Below are 19,227 nucleotides of genomic sequence, written 5' to 3' on the forward strand. Positions count from 1 at the left end.
GTTCCGCTGTTTGAATTCCCTGAAATGTGGCTTTGATCTGGCGTGAGAACGCTCGCGTCGCCGCAACAAAGCGGCAGAATCCGTCGTCAGATTTCCCGACAGTAACAAACGCACAAAGGATTACGGTTGAGGATTAAAGGCTACTGACGTCTGACCTGTTGATATCAGGAAAAATGAGAACCTGATGATATTGAGATTTATTCTCCTTCTTGCATCCTTGTTTCCTTTATTCTCATACACGTCCTTCATTACAATAGTGGTAATCCATAATAAATAAGCACCATCAATCATCAGCAGAGCAATAAGACACATTTAGCCTCGTCTAACAGGAATGAAAGGTGTCCCGACCCTCTATAACACTGTCTCCGTTTCAATACCAGCTTGTATTAGTACCAAGTCCTATGAATCCCCAAGTAAACCTGTGTTGAATGTGTTTCTATACAATATAAAATAAGATACAGACATTGTCTAAACAAAGCACATTTTCACATGTAATGATACTGCTTGTACTCATTTGCCACTTGAACCACCTTTCGATGTTGTGATTGGCAACACGTTGCCAATATTTAGCAACTCGACCACAACAGGAGCTGTCTGCTACGTGCCAATAAGCGGCCTACCCTTAATGCACGCCCCCCCCACTGATGATATTTCCCACCATCAGCAACACTTTACATTCACTGCAGGGCTACATTCTCAATATCACTCTTAAGAATCGGCGCCTCGAGGGGCGCTCGATCATTGGTCATCAGGGTTTTCCTTGCTGTTTTTGCTAACAAGAATGCCACCTCTCTGTGGAGGATGCGGGAATAGTTGCAATATCATACAGGACGTGCCAGTAACGCTCCATTTTTCCTATTGGAAGGCACAACCAGGAAACTCCATTGTTTCTTTGAGGGCAGTGTTCAGCTCTGTGAGCCAAAATCAACACGGCTTCCGGACGGGCCGTTCCGAACGTCACTGGGCCACCAGCTGAGGCGCTCCAGAAAAACCCACGCTGTCTGTACCCCAGCAACGTTTCCTGCATCCTTGGCAGCATGTGCTGGTTTCAAATGCTTGTTTTGAGCCGTCCCTTTTGTTCTACGGGTGCATTATTAAAGGGGTGTGGACATCATTGAGGTTTGGAGTGAAACACTGACTGTTTTAACGTTAACAGCACATGGAAATAACGGTGATGGTGAAAGAGGCACTGGACGGGCCTGAGAAGAAGATGGCTCGCGGGGAGATATTGCAAAGGTTGCTATTTCCTGACAATCTGTATTTGTGATGATATATGTTTGATATTTTTGTTGCGTATTGTAGTTGTTTGGGGGAAAATATCTGCTGAGCAACTACAGTAAAGGACGATAAAAGCCGGGTTATCTACTGTCTCTGCAACTTGAACCATCCTAAAGAAAAACAACCCACCGATTTTCACATTTACCGTTTGAAGCTATGCTAATCCACAACCAAGCTTTTTCTTTCTTGATCACATGAAAAGAATTAGAATGACCACCCACCAATATTTAGAAATGCATTATACAGGTTACAAAATAGGATTTTAACTAGCCCAACAGTTAAATTTGTTAATTACATTAGTCTGCTTTTATCCTGAGATTTAAATGAGAAATGTGAGACTACACTGACCTGCTGTTTAGCCCAGCTAACACATGGCGAGAACCTGGATTTGTACAGACACACTCTGTTGATATTAACCAGACACTTTCAAAATAGATAAAGATGCATTTTCTTCTTCTAAGACGATAAGTTCATCTTAGCACGTGGTCTAGATAACAATAGCCACACCAGCTATATTATTAGCAGAGCATCGTAACAGTGCCACGCTGCAGTTAGCCAAGTTAGCTAATAATTTAACCCCCCCAAAAAAGTAGAACAGGAACTAACTGAAATTGTACACTATTCCTACCTTGATTCTTCAGTGTTTCTTTTCAAGCATGGGACATGAACAGCAACATTGAAAGGAATGCTAGTTGAACTAGCCTCTCACTGTGTGGCACCCCAACAGAGGAGTGCCCCATGGGGTAGTGGTGAAGCTATTTTGGTTCCGTTCCCAACATTTGTCTAATGCACATACCAATCTGAGCTGAGCTGTATTCCCGGGTGGAAAACGGCCTTAGCCTAGCATGATTCTTTAGAAAAACACTAAAGCCAGATAAAGTCAGAACTATTTGTTGATATGCATAGAGACTGAAACTGGAAAACTCTTTTGTAATCCTTGGCAAGTGTGAAGAACTTCCTAAATGTACCATTTTAATTCTTTCTTTTTTTTTTTTTTTTTGCATTTTAGGATTCCCCCCTCCCATTTTGTTCTTTTAAATCAGTGATTGGTGAAGTCAGTGCTTTCTAGTACTGAGACTGTCAGAGTCCACTGATCATGAACTATCTATACAACACAAGCCCTGGACGGACGGAGAGTAATCATAACAGCGCCACCACGTCATTTCGAGCATGCGTAATCTGGAAACATCAACCCAGACCCCTCAGAATTTCCCGTTATCTTCAAATCCCCCCTTTGGTTCCTTTATTTTCTCGCTCCTCTTTTTGAAGGAATGTTAAGACGCACGTCTTCGCAATAAAACCAGTAGCAGTTCAGACCACGGTCGGGTCAAATGTCGCTAGTCCTCGCACCCAAAGCCAGGTCCCCCAGTGTGGAAAAGAACTCCTCCATCTCCTTCTCCAGAAGTCGGTTGCGGTTCTCTGCATCCTCCCGTGCCCGTTCAGAGTTTCGCAGTTTGATCTCCAGCATGCGCTGCTTCTTCCTTTCCTGCTCCATCTCCTGCTCCAAACGCTCCATCTGTGTGCGCAGAGCAGCACTGGACTCCTCCAGCCTGTAGAGGGCAGCGCAGCACAGTCAGGATTAAAAATATCACACATCTACCGAGCCTTTGAAAGGACTTACTTTTGGATTCTGGCCTCGTAGGAAATCTTCTGTTTCCTCAAATCCTCCTTGAAATCTTCCACCAAACTACCGAGCGTGAGATTGGTCCCGTCTCCGTCCTCGGACGTGATGATGGACGGCACTCCGGTGGGCGGGGCCACATTTCCGTTCTCGCTGCAGGCCGCGCTGCTGCTGCACAGCTCCATGGCCTCGCAGCTGTCCTGCTCAGAGCTGGGATCTGTTGTTATGGCTCCATCCCGCGTCCCATCACTTTCTGCCTGGCTGTCCCTTTTCTCCCCTCCGTCACCCCCAAGCCCACTGCTGTCCCTTGCCGACGGCTCGCTTCCCAAGTCAGGGACAGAGATTTCGCAGGAGGAGGTGGACCAGGGGGTGCTCGCCACACTCAGAACACTCCCCATACTCGAGGAAGAGGTGACGTTGTCGTAAGTGGAGAGTCTCTGCGAGGAGCCGGTGGAGTCCCGGTCTCGAGTGGACCGCTCGCCCGATGAAGTGCGCCGGTGTCCCCTTAGGGACGACAAGCCGTTCATGAGCCAATTACCTCCACCTCCAGAGGACACACTGGTGACATCAGCCGCAGAGCTGCCGCTGCTGCTTTGTTTGGTCTGAGCCTGGGACCGAGGAGCAGAGGAACTCTTGAACGAGTATTTCCAGGAGGGCACAGTCTTGCCTTGTTTACTCGGGCTGACCAGCGTCTCTCCCTTCCCAGCCGAAGATCCCAATTTTGGTCCAGAGCTCACGTTTGGGGTCTGGGTGGGAGTGACGGCCGCACAGAGTTTGGCATCCAGAGACGAGGCGCTGCTGTGAAGCTCCTGCTCGGGGTTGGAGACCGGACAGTTCTGGAGGTCTTCTTCAGAGATCCATGCGCCCAGACTGCGATGCTGAGGCTGATGCCCCTGGACGGGGAGCTCTGTTTGGGGTCCCTCGTGCTCCCTCCCTGAGTACAAGCGGATGTGCTCCCTAATAAGGATGGTCATCAGGTGCTGGACCAGAGACGTGCCTTTGGGTCAGTCAAGGGGGACACGATTACATTCGGGGCTTTTACCCTCCAGCGTGATCATTAGATCATAGATTTCATAATTGCTCTGTAAATGTTGTTACTTTTGCTTATTTCTAAATTTTGCACAATGACCAAAGCTACCATTGACTCTGCGAACCTTCCATGATGGTGACCGGGTCCTCCATCTTGGGTCGAAGGATATTTGGTCCAAACACAGTGGCGAGGTTCTGGACACTCATCTTGTTTTCATTGCAGTGAGACTGGACCTCATCTAGGAACCTAGAGAAAGTCATCAACGCTAGAAATCAAAGCTTCGCAACCTTTAAGATCCGATGACGCAAAACCAGCAAAGGACTTACTTGCATATGTACTTGAGGAGATTGAAGTTAGGTAGAGGTAGAGTGTTAACTTGCCTTCCTAGCTCCTGGGTCCCCTGATAAAGACAGATGTTGCAGTAGTTAGACCCATAAATGCACCTGAACACTCTCCTGGCTATGCCTCGTATACCTCCTCTTCATCTTTGGCCAAAAGCTGTGCACATGTGAGGAAGTCTTCATATTTAGAGAAGGGGATGACTGGTTCAGGCAACTCCCGGAGGTAAAGTTTCAGCAAGGACGCCACAGTGTGGACGTCTGTATTACTGCAAAGGAGAAAAATTAGGACTGGCTGGATTATGACGGCGTTCGTGTGCGCTCCTGTGGCTACCTGTCAAACAGAGGCTTGTCGCCGCAATCGAAAGACTCCTGCAGCTCCTTGACCAAGTTGGCCTGTCCTGGCATCCGGAAGAGACCCTCTTCGTCCAAACCCCTCTCCCTGATGAAGTCCACACACTGCTCCACTAGCAGGGGGGCCAACCGGGGGCCGAACTTCTTCTCAAACTGGACGGTATCCTCCAAACGCTGACCAAAAATCCCTGCGAACGGATGGAGCAAGCATTATTTGAAGAATTCATCCACCTGTGAAGATCTGTTTTAAAGAGAAAAGCCAGACTCTCAGTAGATCCAGTGTCTTTTAAGCCCCTTCTGACTGATACCTGCTGACTGGCTGCAGCAGTTGCAGCTGGAGGAGAGCTCGTGGTAATCATAGTAGTTCACCGAGCAGGAACTGCACAGACTCTCATACATCCCAAACCCACATTTCACCAAGTCCATCCATTCCGATTCTGGCATTTGACGCCACCACGGGATCAGTCCTGCTCTCGCGGCACCGATGAACCACAGCGACCGTTGAAGGAGCTCCGACAACCAGCAGCCGATGGAGGTCAGCGTGCTGCGACCGCGCCGGGCCGTTAACGACAGGGTCTGTGAGTTGGCGACAGATCTATTCTGGACTGAGAAGTGCCAGACGGACACCCCCAGACCACTGAACCCGAGAGGGAGGCAGGATGTGCCAGTGTGAGGTAATGCCTTACATCATCCTGGTCTGGCAGAATTCTGCTGAAATTGCTGATGTTCTCCTCCTCTGAATAACTGCTTGAACACGGGTGTAACAGATTTAGAACCCTCCCCACGGATTTGCAAAGTGTTTTAATAAATTATGTTTTGCGATGCTTCACAATCTCCTTTCTTTTTTTACTTGGTCAGATAAAAACTACACAAAGGGCATAAACTATACACTTTTCCTGGAATTCCAGGAGGAAGTTTGTGCTTTTCAAGGCTATTTCTAAACCCGGAGCAGTCATGTCCAACACTTTATCAAGTGTGTGCTATTCTACATTTATCTGCTATTAATAAACGCCTCTTTTGAAAGCTGACACCCGGATTCAGCTGCTCCAGTTCACACCCACAGCCCCAGTTATGTTTCTGACCTCCTGTCAAGTGCACCAGTTAGAGACACAGACCAGAGCTGCTAGGGTGAGAATGAACCACAATGCTGACTGACTGTGAACACAAAACAAGCGTCTTCATTTTGCACATCAATCGTTTCCGCTTGCTTGGATGAACCATGTCACTGTTCCTCCACCTTTGTCAGATGAGCGTCTGTTCTTACTCCCAGTTTGTTAAACTGGTGCGTCGACGGATTGATGCTGGTGGGTTAAGAACATTTTGATGCTTGATTATTCTTTTTTTGCCAGCCCAACCGTACCTCTCCCATTTCTGTGTTGAGCCACACGCAGCAGGTGTGAAAGCAACTCATGTTTCAGCTCACCTCCTCCAAACGGCGCCCAGATGACCCGCCTTATGGCCTTGACCCAGTCGTCCATGTCTGTCTGGGAGTTGGCCATGAGCAGGAAGGACTCATGGCTGATTGGTGCGCGCTCTTTTTCTCCAGTTCCTCCTTTACAGACAGATGATAGCCAGAGAAACAGCTCATTACAACAGAATTTACACATTTTTAGAATTTTTGGGACAACTTCAGATAGGGAAGCTCATTACGTAATATTGTACTGAATATTGGGTTAAAATAGGTCTTGCAAACCTCATTTATGGGTTAAGTCATAAAATTCACAGCGTTCATAAAAAAAATAACATTAAAACGGAACGTTAAACCGCAAAATGTCATAGATTCTAAGCGACAATGTTAATATTTGCCACCAGGTGGCAGAATTGCCATATTATGAATGTAGAAGAAAAGATTTCCCTCTAAACCTCTTGCAATTAGATTATTTCAAACAGATATTAGACCAGTTCATTACTTTATTCCTAAATGTATCAAATGCATTAAACCCATTAGCATGAAAAGAATGAAATAAGAACATTGTTGTTTCTTTCTTATATATCTGAACTATCAGAAACAATACAATCTACAGTCCACACATGAATGTATATATATTTTCATCTGTTGGTTAATATGCAGCTTTCACTGTCCTGCATGCAGAAATGAGGAAAAATGCTCTAGTCCTTATTAGCATGAACCATCAGTGTCATTGTTGTCACAGGCATTTAGCTGGGAGGAAGGAATCCAAATATAAACAGCGGTGTCGTAAAGTGAAGCGGCCGTTGTCGCCCAGCTTTGCAAATTCACACAGTCATGATAAACAGCCCACCCCGGCCTACCTCACATGTAAAGATGTGCCCAAGCTGATTTTAATATGCCCACAGACAGCCAAACTCTCCAGGATGATTTATCAACACTTTTCTGTGTCAGGGGTGATTGCACATGTGAGCCTCCACAAAAACCCCCAAACCTCTGGGTGACATTTAAGAAGTGAAGCCGTAATTCTTCATGGTTTTAACTTAAATGCCAGAATGGCTACAAAAAAGAAAAGCAAAAGAAACTTTACAGCACCAAATCCTTTCTGATGTCATGGTGACAGCGTATTAAAGAGACACAGCTTGAGATTTGCTTCATGCACCTTTAAACTTGCACCGGTTCAGCTGGGAAACGAGGTTTCTTTGAACTGATCTCATTTTAGGGGTAAAAACTCACATTTATGGCAAAAGATTGCATTATTCCTCTTTTTTTAAAAGGAAAAAAAGCACAACGTCAAAGGAAAAGAAAATAATTTAAATAATAATAATAATAATGTTTCATGATTGTTCACACCTGTTGCAACAAATATATATTTTAAAAAACGCTGCAAAAAACCCCAAACCATGGCGATGTTGAGATTGACCCATGGACGTTGCAAGTTGCAGCAATTTCCCCACAATGTTGCCATAACAACCAAGTTGTGCCGTGAGGAGCTGATCAGAGCACAGCTATGAATTACTAGCTATGCTCTTTAAACTTCCAATTTATTTAAAAGGTGATATTAGAAGTGGTCACCCTAATACACGCCAGTGCTCCTACAGATGCTTCCTGCTCCGACCTTGTATTCCCTCCATCATGCCCCTGCCCCAGGAAAATCAGCAACCAGCAAAACCAAACCTAAGTAATCTCCCAGCTTCCACCAGTCACTCTGCGCTGCTGTTATCAAATAAAGCTCCATCATCCGTCTCCCGTTACCTTGGAGATGTTGCTTCTTCAGGCTGTCGGGCTTGCAGCAAACGGGCCCCATGTCTGCCTGGGCTGGGACTGGCCTACAGCGGCAGCATGAAACGGCTTCTCCGTCCCGACCGTGTCCCCTTGGAAGCGGATCAGTGCGCAGGTAGAACCGAAAGACGCAACCTGCCAGTGAGGCATGCTCGGTGCCAGCCCGAACAAAACCCCATCAGACCGGTCCCACCACTCGCCCTTCGCTCATTTATTCAGCGCACTCACTCCCCTCCTTTCATCCCGGCCTGTCTCATTCAGCAGTGTGGGCAGCAGGTCTGTTCCCTCAGCACCCCGGGGAGAAGCAAATCCCCGAGGAGGAGTGTAACAAGGCCCCGTCTCTCCTTCTGTGTGTGCAGTAGAAAGGAGATGGGCTGTCTTTACCAAACACACTTGTGTACACATTAAAGGAAGGCAGACAGCGCTAATCAATCTCTGGGAGATACAGATTCTTTCTCAGAGAGCTGCCCTGCCACTGGGAGGATTCTGCCAAAACTGAGCAAGCGTTGGTGTTTTTTACGAGAGGAAGCGGAGAATATGAAGACTCTCGCTTCCACTGTGGCTGCAAGTGCTCAAAAGATGCCATGCTAAGGTTCTCAGTTGACTTCTGTGTCCAGGGATGAACCTTAGAATAGTGGAGGACCTTCCCTCATTCAAACTGTGAAACAAAGATGACTATCCTGAGGTGATTGGTTTGGTGTAACCACAGCCGAAATCTGGATAACATTCCCTGAATGGGCTCTATTTTGTGTACGGTGTGTGTAAGGCCCCATTAATACATATTTATGGTGTAAAGTCTGTACCTAAGGGTCCTCACAGCAGCCCCACAGTCAATGGTTCCCTGCATATTTGGCGTGAAGCTGTCTCTCTTTCTTGACCACAAATTTTCCAAAATTGCCATTGAACCGTGAGTAAAAAGTAAAAGCAGTGATGGATCCGTGATTTTGTGCTGAAATCCCGAACATCAGTCGGTACGCCATCCACTGAAGAAGACGGAAACATCGAGAGTAAATCTGACCGATGCGTGTGTGTAAAAAAGGAAAGAAAATCACCCCTTTTTCACCCACCAAACATGTTTTCACTGAAAAAAACAATAATATCCAGATTCGGAGAATTGACATAATGCTCAAAAGATACTTTTCATTGCGCCACCACAGAGGGCCGCAGCCCCGAGGCAGCTGTTGAACACAAAGAATATTTTGAAAGGCTAATTATTTGCCCATTTCCGTCACGCCGGCGGGCTTTAACGGGGCTCCATTCAGGCCCGGCCACATGACTGCTGAATCGGCTTTGTTTGGGAGCACTGCTCGCTCTGTCTGGAGTGCATAAGATAAGAAAAAATAAAGCACGGTGGGTGTTCAGTTTTTAATTGCTGACATGCTAGACTGCTGCTGGTCTTTCATGTGCAAGCCAAGAGGAAATCACCAAGAGCAGCACAGTGAGCTGTCATGTTTCCGGGTCCACTCAGCAATAGTCAGGAACGGGAGCAGTTCGGATCACTGTCTGCTTCATGCATAGAAATTCCTCCCTCCCTCCTTCAGAGCTATTTAGGATGCTTTCTGTCTTTATTCAGCTGGATGTAAAAGAGTTTTATGCTAACTCAACATGTGCTGGGGGCTCACAGGTTTGTCTCTTCTGCTTGAAACTGCACCATATCAGGTGGCTTTACACACACACACACACACACAACACACACACACACACACACACACACACACACACACACACACACACACACACACACATACACACACACACACACACACAAACAAAGCCCAGCAGCCAATGTTAAAGGAGAGCTGCGAGTGAGCAGAGGTCAGAGGCTTTTACACCTCCATTTGGTTCCCTTTATGTCCCAATGCATTTTTAAAAGGCGACCAAACCAGCAGGACACCATCATGCAGCCACTACTTGCAATTGAACCGAGAAAAGAGGACCAGAGTGTTTAGAAAAAACATAAGATCTGCTCAATGTACAGATAGAAACAGTTTTTGTTTTCATTTCGAGGAAATCCAAACTTTTTGGCTGATGTGAACTTTGTTGGAGGTGTTGGTCCAACACAACCCAAACCTTTTACATGCTGCACTGGGTCGGGGGGTCAGGGTTATGTTTCAGTAGTTATCTGCAGGAAAAAGCACAGACTCTCTCTCTGCCCCGCCGGCTGCTGGCCTGAAGCCCCCTCTGTAGGAACTGGCCTGGTTTCTCACCCCTCTGTGATGTTGACCGGCCATAAACAAAACACACAGACACTCACAAGTGTGTGAGCCCTTCTAAACACAAGGAGAGACCCCAGAGCAAATACTCCCAGGATGACAGCGGGAGCGATATATGGAGGGACGGCTGCTACCAATACTGAGCTCAGCAGCTGCACGGCAGCTTTCACTTTTCCACCAAGGTGGGTAAATAGTTTTTATATGGTTAAAGATTCAGCAGGTTCTCACAACCTCGACTAAGTGAGGTACTTAATGAATGCAGAATTGAAAAAGCTGGTCAGCCACAGGCGGACTCTGTGTGGTTTCGAACATGCATCATTAAGCATGAGTCAGCCGAAGGTGGTTTAGATGATGGGCTGACCATTTTCTTTCTGTTTGTTTTATTTATGGAGCCATTAATATGCCGGACATGTCAACAACAGTGAGGTTATAAAATATGAGTTCGACCCTACAGGAACCCAGAGGGATTAATCACTGTCCAGCAGCGCCCTCTATGGTCTATGTAAAGAATAGCCGCGCTAGAATTATGTTCTTTTTTAGGCAAGTACCATTTGAATTATATTCTCAAGCCAAATAAATATTAATATTTAGGCAAACACCACAGTCACAGCAATGCAGACATGTATGCTAATATTGGCTTATGAAAAGTCTGCAGGTAAAACAAGCGAGGGAGTTTTAGAGGGAACCTCACCTGGTACAATCTCAAAAAGGTGTCTCCCTGGTTCATCTGGATTGGCTACGAGTTCGTTGACTTGGCAACCCTGCAAAGGTATACATCCCTGAAACAGACACACAGATGTAGTTAGTATCTTCATGTCTTGCTTCAAGCCTGATCTTCTTTTGATTTTAATAATTTTTAATGATTTTCTTTTATCCAAATTCAGTTCCATGACTTTCTACAGATGGGTGTATTCTTTTATCTAGCTACTGTTTGCCACCACTTATTCCACAGGAGGTGCTGGAATGTATCCCAAAGGATAGTCCTTGAACTGTGGAAGACAAAACTGATGGAAAAAAAAAAGATGGACGCTCCACACAGGAAGGGCCCACTCTGGGATTTGAACCCAGAACCATCCTCAGCATTGCACCTCCACACCATCCCTTGGTTTGGTTCATAGTTCTATGAGTAGAAGTTATTTATTTCACGTCAAGCAATGAGAGCAATAATCCATCTTTTTGCCCCCCCGGCCCCTCCCTCTCCCCTTCATTCTTCGGCCCCACTCTAAAATTTTAAGCAGCTCCTCTTGAGACCGAACGCAGATTATCAGAATACATTATCCAGATCAATACGCACTTAGTCCAAAGAACTGAGGCCAAGCAAGCTGTGAAGAGATGCCAGCATCTGCGGGCCGGCCCACGTTAATCTGCACACTGGCACCCCCCATCAGCTGCGAGAGGAAGTCTGCTGGAGAGCTTCAACCAGAGGGCCAGGCTGTCGCCAACATTAGTCACCATGGTAACAAATGGAAGAGGTGGGAGCCGTGGATGGATGGATGGAGCACAGGGGAAGGGCAAGAACCCAGAGATGGGGGAGTCCCAAGGGTGCTATGTGCATGGAATAACATGAGTAGCTAGTGGCTGGTTCAAGGGAGGGTGAATAGAAGCAACACGTCATCGGAGAGAGCAAATGGGAGGCGGAATGAGAAAACATGATTCTGAGCATTCTTTGGGATACAATTTGTACGATTGTTTGGGGTAACCAATGGGAGGCTCCAGAAAATAGGGATGGTGGGATTCTTTTGGTGTTTTTCCTTAACACCAGAAACACTGACCATGTTGTGATGCTGTTCTCCAATCCGGCCTCCTTTCGTGTATGTTTACTGTCTTTACTGTGTGTCCAAAGGAAGACAGAAATTCCATGAGAATTCAGAATGGGGAGGACGGGGGAACTATCCTTACATTTTCAGTGCTTGTATAATGTGTAATTAAGGCATTTTTCCAATTGTCAGCACATGAAGAGATGAAAAACTAGACCCGAGTTAAAGCTGGTGCAACAATGGTACCTTATTTTCAACCAATTATCACATCCTTTCATCTGTAGGGGGTGGGGGGTGGCCTTGCAGTAATTCACCTAGAAAAAACTCCTCCCAGTAACCCCCCCCCAACACCACCACCACTCACAGCCTCAAATTTCCTATTGATTAGAAGATGAGCAATAGACCAAAACGGGGCTAAATTGACACCTTGTCACACATCTTTGTCTTTGTGTGTGTGTGTGTGTATGTGTGTGTGTGCGTGCGTGTGTGTCTGGCTTGAATTTGATGCCACAAATCAATGTTTGCTGGAAGGATATTGGCAACACTCTGATTAAAGTGAATCAATGTGTTCAGTCAGCTGTTCCTCCCAGAGCGGAGACAGAGGAGAGGGAAGACGTCATCCTGTGCTTCTCCTGTGTCTGCTACTGTACGTGTGTGTGTGTGTGTGCATCACTCACACACACACACACACGGACAATGAAGGCAGACAGCTGCTTTTTTTTTTTTAAATGAAAAGCTGTCATGCAGAGCGAAGAAGGAAGGAATCAATAAATGGCTCCAGATTTAAGTGAAGAACATGAAGAGATGATTATTGCACTCTGAAGACTGTGTGTGTGTGTGTGTGTGTGTGTGTGTGTGTAATCCCAGGCCAGATTTCATCAAATGTGAGGGTAAGACAACATATCTGAGGGCGTTCAGAGCATCCTCACCTGTGGTTTGGTTTCTTCCTCATCTTTGTAAAAGAACAGCTGGTCTGAGCGCAGCACAAACCAGCGCAGCTGCCAGTTCTTCATGATGCTGCGTTGCTTCTTCAGCCAGCCAGCCTTCAGCGCCCCCTCCTGGAGGCTGGGTGACACTGGGCGGCATGACCCCCGCGACACCTCACCCATCACCATGCTCTTGGATCTGGCTGCAAACACCCAGAAAACACACAAAGCTTTATTTTCTTCTCCTTTTTTCTATTTTTCTATACCGCACTTACAGAAGCAGCACATGAGGGGCTGGTGGATTAAATGGGATTAGAATAAATTGCTGGGGCTGTTTTATTGTTTGAATATCTTTAGCTCGATTTGCTCACTAATAGAAGTGTGTTTTATCCCTCATTGTGTATGCTGCACACACACACACACACACACACTCTCTGTTGGACATTGCCATCATGAACACACACGACCTTCTTCTCTGAATATGAAGAGATGAAGGGGAGTGGGACTACAGCGAGGCAGCAGCCACTGATAACACAGAAAGCAGATAAAACAGACCTCATAAAGGGTGCACACACACACACACACACACAACACACACACACACACACAACACACACACACACACACGCACACACACACACACAGCCTCAGGCCACAGGGATCTCCGGCTCTCTATGCGGCCCTTGGAAGCGATGTGCGCAGCAGTAACCCGATGGCAGAGGCTTTTGAGTTAATAAGACCACATGGGACTGGCTGGCTGACTGCCTGAATCACATGTGTGTAACTGGAGCTCAGTCAAGGACAGGTTTCCAAAAAAGCAGTTTGAAGCTTTCCAGCTGTGTCTCTGGGTGACGCCAGGTCTGTTACCCTTCAGCAGGTCCCGCTGTCCTCGCGTGTCACCTGTATGATTTCCCAGCCTCATGTCCAGGTTTTAACCTGTGAGGTGAGCATGGAGACTGGATGTGAGAGACACCATTGTGTCTTCACTCTTAAGACATTTTTCATTATTTTCCTGGGCATTCACCACAACAACCAGTGGTGTTTATAGGCTGGCGACACGCTGGTTTATGTCCCAGTTAAAAGAAATGATGCAGAGCCTGTGGGGCTAGTTCAGGCAGACAACTTGCTGCGTACGATTCCTGATTAGGACTGGTGTTTAATCCCCCTTTTACCTGGCGACTCCTGATCGCTCCATGCTGCTACTGCGCTTGGTGCATGCTGCTCATGCTGCTCTGCCTTCTGCCGCCTTCGCTATTATTTCTGCTCTGCGCTAGTCTGCTGCTCCGTGCTTCAGAGCTCAATCCCACCACCTCCCCAGCAACCTCCTGCGGGCTCTGGGGGCCTGATATTCATTCCCTGTAATTTCTAGGCAGACCATTACCTGGGAAGGAGCCTCAAGCCAAACCCGCTTCTATGTTACTAAATCGAAGCTGTGCTAAATTTGCATATAATTGCACTCAAAAAAATATTTGGTTTTAATCTAGATTTGTCTGACTGGGTTGTGTCTTTCATGAATTCATCTGATTTTGACAGAACTCATTTGGATTTTTGTCTTTAACGTCTCGACTGCTCGTGTGAAGCCTTTTAATTACTTTGTCATGTTCAGCTGATTATTATAGGTTATCATGTTACCAAGGAAATCTTGCTTTACCGTCCGTTCTGCTCCCCTGGATCCCTGCTGGGGGCTACATGCTCTTCAGGCAAATGGGGCAATGCTATTTGATGATCATGTATAATTTATAGGAATCAATTGTGCAGACGTCCGCTCTGCTGGAGACACCCAAAAGGAGACGGATGAATGAGGAGGGGGCTGAAAAATCAATGTTTATTCTTTTATATTGAGTCACTTGTCCATGAGGCTTATAGAACAGGCCGTTTTTCTTCTGTGTCAGAACATTCTGGAGAGGCCGTAAAAGCATCAGTTTGGTTGCGTATCAAGCTCAGTATTCCATTCTTTGTTGGTGTGAAACACAAATCGAGCATCTAAGTCTTGACACGCACCGTGCCGGTTCTCCTTCACCCCTCCGTCTTTCCTCACAGCGTAAGGTCCGGTTCTTTCCATCCTACTCGGTGTCGGTGTGAACGAACGGCACCGTTTAACGCATCAGCTGTCTGGATCACTGACAGAGTGGAACACAGACTGACCGATGATTCATGCCTGAGTCACAGCGTGTGGCTGCGTGTGTGTACCCGCCAAGTTCCACTGCGCCAGTTTGGACCTTCTGCTCAGGGTGATTCAGAACTTCCTTGTCTATGGGTGGAGCCCCTCTGTGGGCTCTATCAGCTCCAGCGCTGAACACAGTCAGAACTTTTCTCCTCACAGTCGCAACAGTTCACCGAAACAGAACATGTAACTGCAGCTCATGCAGAAAGAAGTTATTATGATAATCCTGCTCATCATCATGGCTGACGAGCAGCACGCACGTGTTGTTTATCATGATGTGCCCCCCCAACATCCCCGTTATAATTACTGTATGCAAATTGGTTTTGTGTCACGGATGAATTGCTGTGGGTCTGGCATTAAATAGCCGGGAAAAACAAATGGATTTTCTCCTCATTAATTAGCTCCTACATGACGCACGAGCAGATTTTGATTATTTTTATTTGCCGGGGAACAGAGGCGTAGCTACAATAATAGTAGCTACCCTGGGAGTCCCTGGATCAGGAAGCAGGGCCTCTAAAAATAACAAATGTGCAGTTTGACTCAGATGTAATCGTATTGAGAGTCATCTTTGTCACCACAGTGGGTTCTGGACTCTATTTGCACCCAAATAAATCCATCTCAACTTGTTTATGAGCATATTTACATTATCATCTCCAAGTCATCATTGGTATTCTGCCAGTGTAAATTGGTGTTTTCACATGTTCCTTATTTTATTATTTGAGGTCCCAGAAATGTGAAAGTCATATGAGATATGACCACTGTGGCATATTGTACTATAAAAGTTCAAGCATAACCTGATAACAATCATTGCTGTTTTGCTGCTTTGCTGTTCAGGAAATACTCCTGGTCACACTTTCAGTCTGACTTGTTTTCACACCTCCTGCCATCAGAGATCCAGTGATGAGGTGGATTCGCTCTCTGACATGGTGAAATTAACAAGTGTGACATCCCCCCAACAGTAATGCTAACTGTGCTAATGGAGTGAATTGCTCCAATTTTAACCTGTAACCTGCTGCAGGTTTATACAGTAGCTTGTAGGCTCAGTCGCTGTTTGTTATTTCTCCAGAACAGTAATTTAAACTTAAATTTAAAATGAAAATGAGGGATATGGTCGGGTGTGTGGTTTGGATTTAATGTATTAGAAATGACTAACTGGCTAATTTACTAGCTAAAGCCTGATGGTCACGCTGTTAAATGTAGGTATCATAAGTTTGGAGGGAGGATGATGATCCATGCAGGCTGTGCATGATATCATTGGCTGCATGTTTGAGTCATGATGTATATTAACCATCAGCAGGAAGTGGAAAGATGACCCTTCCATTAGCAGGAGAGATGCCAAATCCCCCCCGCCACCACACACACACACACACACACACACAACACACACACACACACACACACACACACACACACACACACACACACACACACACGCACTTAAATTCAGTTTCATTAATTTGGTCCCTCAGTGCTGATTTATGGTGGGTAACAAATGACAGTTACAGGTGCACCAGTGCACAACTTCCAGTTATTACAGTTGATTAATGTCTTATCCATTTCACACACACTTGTGTGTATGCATGACACGAAATGGGGTGTGTTCAATAACATATAGGCTGATCGTTAAAGCTGCAGTGGAGCAGAACCGATCTACAGTGGCTGTGCAGAATATCCGTTCATTCCCAATACTCATTTCTGAGCGTAGCAGTGTGTGAGCTTATCTCTCCAGGCTCCTTTACTGACTGTTTTGGGCTCGTTAACGCAGAATGTCACAGGGTGCTTCTGCATATGGATTTTGATTATAACGCCATGAAGACATGGGGGAAAAAGGCAGATATGTGGGCAATTAAATGTGTTTCTGCTGGTTTGTGGTGACTGGCAGAACTACAGTACATATAAATAAAACCCCATTAGATGGTTAGAAAGGACTGTTGCACAGCAGGAACAGTGGTTGCTAAGCTTTTTCAAAAAACTAGCATTGTTACTACACTGTCCTGCTTATCTCCTGAGTTCTAGCCTCACATAAGTCATGAATCTCACTGATCAATAAAACAGTCGATAACGTGAATAAGGTCCATTTCTAGTTTGTCATCTTCCGGCTTCTCATTCAGAATCTGAACCTATCATCTAAAAGCTAGCCCGCTAGCTCTGTGTCCTTTTTTTGACCCGCTTTAACCTCCGCTGACTTGTGGTGCTTCGCCACATCTGTCACATACCCGTTTATTCATGGCTTTTTCACGCAACAAATGGGTTGTGAAGTGGGCGTGAATGTGCAGAGGGAAGAGACGGCTTCATCCTAGAAACTTGAATCCTCTCCAAGCCAACACAAATGCAGCAAAGATCTGCTTAAAATCAGGCTTTATTTCTCAGTTGAAGCTCAAACCACAAGTGTTTAGCAATTACTTACAGCGGCATCATCGCAGTCACCTAATCTGAATGTATGCATTGTTGCTATGGCAACCTTAACCTGGAACGGTTGTACTGATCCTTCATGGACTTTTTTCATATTTTTTTTCATCTTTGAGTCATTTTAGAAGTCAGTTGGTGATTGAAACACTTCAGAGCACCATCTGGTGGTATGTTGCAACACCCCCCCACCCCCCCAACTTTTGATTTAACCACATTACAATCACGTGCAAGCGTGTAAAACGTTACTCACACACCTGTTCTCATATCCGTTCACGTTGGCGTGATGCTGTAATCAGAATGATTGATGGAATAGTGTTTCTACAATAGAGTGAATCCTGTTGGGAATGCAGCCTAAAGTACGGCCAGAGACTTAATCCGCTCTTCTGCCGGTGTCGGGCTGCTCCTGTGCGTGATTCAGACATTTCATTCTTGGGAACTATTCATTCTACCTCAATCAGACCCAGCTGTATAATTACAGTCCTGCAGGTTAGTGCCAAGGAAAGAGGGAAGGAGGGACACACACATACATGCACATATGTGCAAACACACAGGCACATTAATATATCCACACACACACACACACACACACACACACACACACACACACACACACACACACACACAGAAGCAGCAGCAGCTGACAGCAGCCTGATAGCGCTGAGCGCTGCAGTGATGAAACCAGAGATGCTGCTCGATTCCCCCAATAGAATTCACAGCGGCGGCGGCTGCTGCCAGCTGTAGTAGAACGCTAATGTACACATGCAGCCTGGGCACCCTGGCCCCTTTATTCACAAAAACTCTGAAACACAGAGTAAAGTAAAGTGTTCTTTTCTGTGTGTAAAATCCCAATCTTAACACTCAGAGAAACGGACTCTCGGATCGGAGGGACCCTGATGGACCACAGCAGGTAGATGAGGAGGACGAACAAACGGTGGGCTTACCTCTCCGGGTCTGTCTGATCTTTGGGCTCAGCATGGCTGTCATCGCTCGGCCACACGCTCACCTCTCGGCATGTTCGTGCGCATCCAGCCGCCCCACCCCTGTCTCTCCCTCTGCCTCCCTTTTCTCCTCTTCCTCCTCTTTTTCTCGCTCTGACCTTCTGCAGTGCAGCCGGGTAGCTAGGGGGTTGGGTGAGCAGGGGATGGGAGGAGAATAGGAAGAGCGGGGGGAGGAGGTGGAGGAGGAGGAACTACCCCCTTTTTTTCTGCGTGCACCCACACACACACACACACACACACACACACACACACACACACACACACACACACAGCCACAGTGGCCCTTTACATCATTTATAGAGGTGTGTCTGCCTGAGGTAGAGCATAAATGTCCCATGATGCAAGACTCTTAATTACGATGTGTTTTTTTGTTTTCAGTGAAAACAGGAAACTGAGATCATATTTTGATTACAGTATTTAAAATCATCAAGAGCCGAGATGTGTTTTTGTATATATGTTCACCAGAAATGTACAAACTGAACCCTAAGCTGGAGACCGCGGCCCAGAATAAAGACATTCAAGTCAGAGGTCCTGCTTTGTGCCTGACCGCCAACAGACGTCTGATGTGTCATTATGTTGTATAGGGAGCGTGAAAAAGGGAGGGGGGGGGGGGGTGGTCTTCATCTGACAGGTGTCTCCTCCATCCACATCTAATTTAAGCCACAGAGCCCCTCCTTAATAATTCTTTTGCCACGCTGCTTTCTGGATGGACCGCCGCTGACCTCCACCCACCTCTCGCCATACCTCCACCTCACTCTTTTTGTTAAATCTGCCACATTACGCTGCTTTTCTTTGCCGCTCGAGTCCGACAGCGACTCTTGTCCCCTGTGGGAAGTTCCCCGCTCGTGTCAGGGGGTCGTAATTACATGCTACAGGCATTCCAGCGGTGCAAACACAGACAATCTGGAGGAGGGAAAACAATACGCCAACCTTGCTAACAGACAATTCC

At 46.4% G+C, this 19,227-nt stretch overlaps 1 protein-coding gene across 1 annotated transcript; it reads right to left on the bottom strand.

Moving 5' to 3' along the window:
- Positions 1 to 196: 196 nt before the first annotated feature.
- On the bottom strand, positions 197 to 18,422 carry si:dkey-191m6.4 (rho GTPase-activating protein 22). Its single transcript, XM_057030080.1, has 10 exons — positions 18,222 to 18,422; positions 12,711 to 12,910; positions 10,716 to 10,803; positions 6,045 to 6,173; positions 4,602 to 4,809; positions 4,404 to 4,536; positions 4,256 to 4,329; positions 4,054 to 4,175; positions 2,900 to 3,896; positions 197 to 2,828 (listed from the first exon to the last, which is right to left on the bottom strand). The coding sequence occupies exons 1-10, from the start codon at positions 18,262 to 18,264 to the stop codon at positions 2,606 to 2,608; spliced, it is 2,217 nt and encodes a 738-aa protein (XP_056886060.1). The 5' UTR covers positions 18,265 to 18,422; the 3' UTR covers positions 197 to 2,605.
- Between the last annotated feature and the right edge of the window lie 805 nt (positions 18,423 to 19,227).

This window comes from Takifugu flavidus, chromosome 1 (assembly GCF_003711565.1).
Source record: "Takifugu flavidus isolate HTHZ2018 chromosome 1, ASM371156v2, whole genome shotgun sequence".
In the NCBI taxonomy this organism is placed as follows: Eukaryota; Metazoa; Chordata; class Actinopteri; order Tetraodontiformes; family Tetraodontidae; genus Takifugu; species Takifugu flavidus.

Coding starts and splice junctions, on each gene's coding strand:
- si:dkey-191m6.4 (XM_057030080.1), bottom strand. CDS start 18,264: ATGACAGCCATGCTGAGCCCAAAGATCAGACAGACCCGGAGAG. Junction 6,174..10,715: donor CCTTTTTGAGATTGTACCAG/GTGAGGTTCCCT, acceptor CTGTCTGTAAAG/GAGGAACTGGAGAAAAAGAG. Junction 3,897..4,053: donor CCCGGTCACCATCATGGAAG/GTTCGCAGAGTC, acceptor ACTGACCCAAAG/GCACGTCTCTGGTCCAGCAC.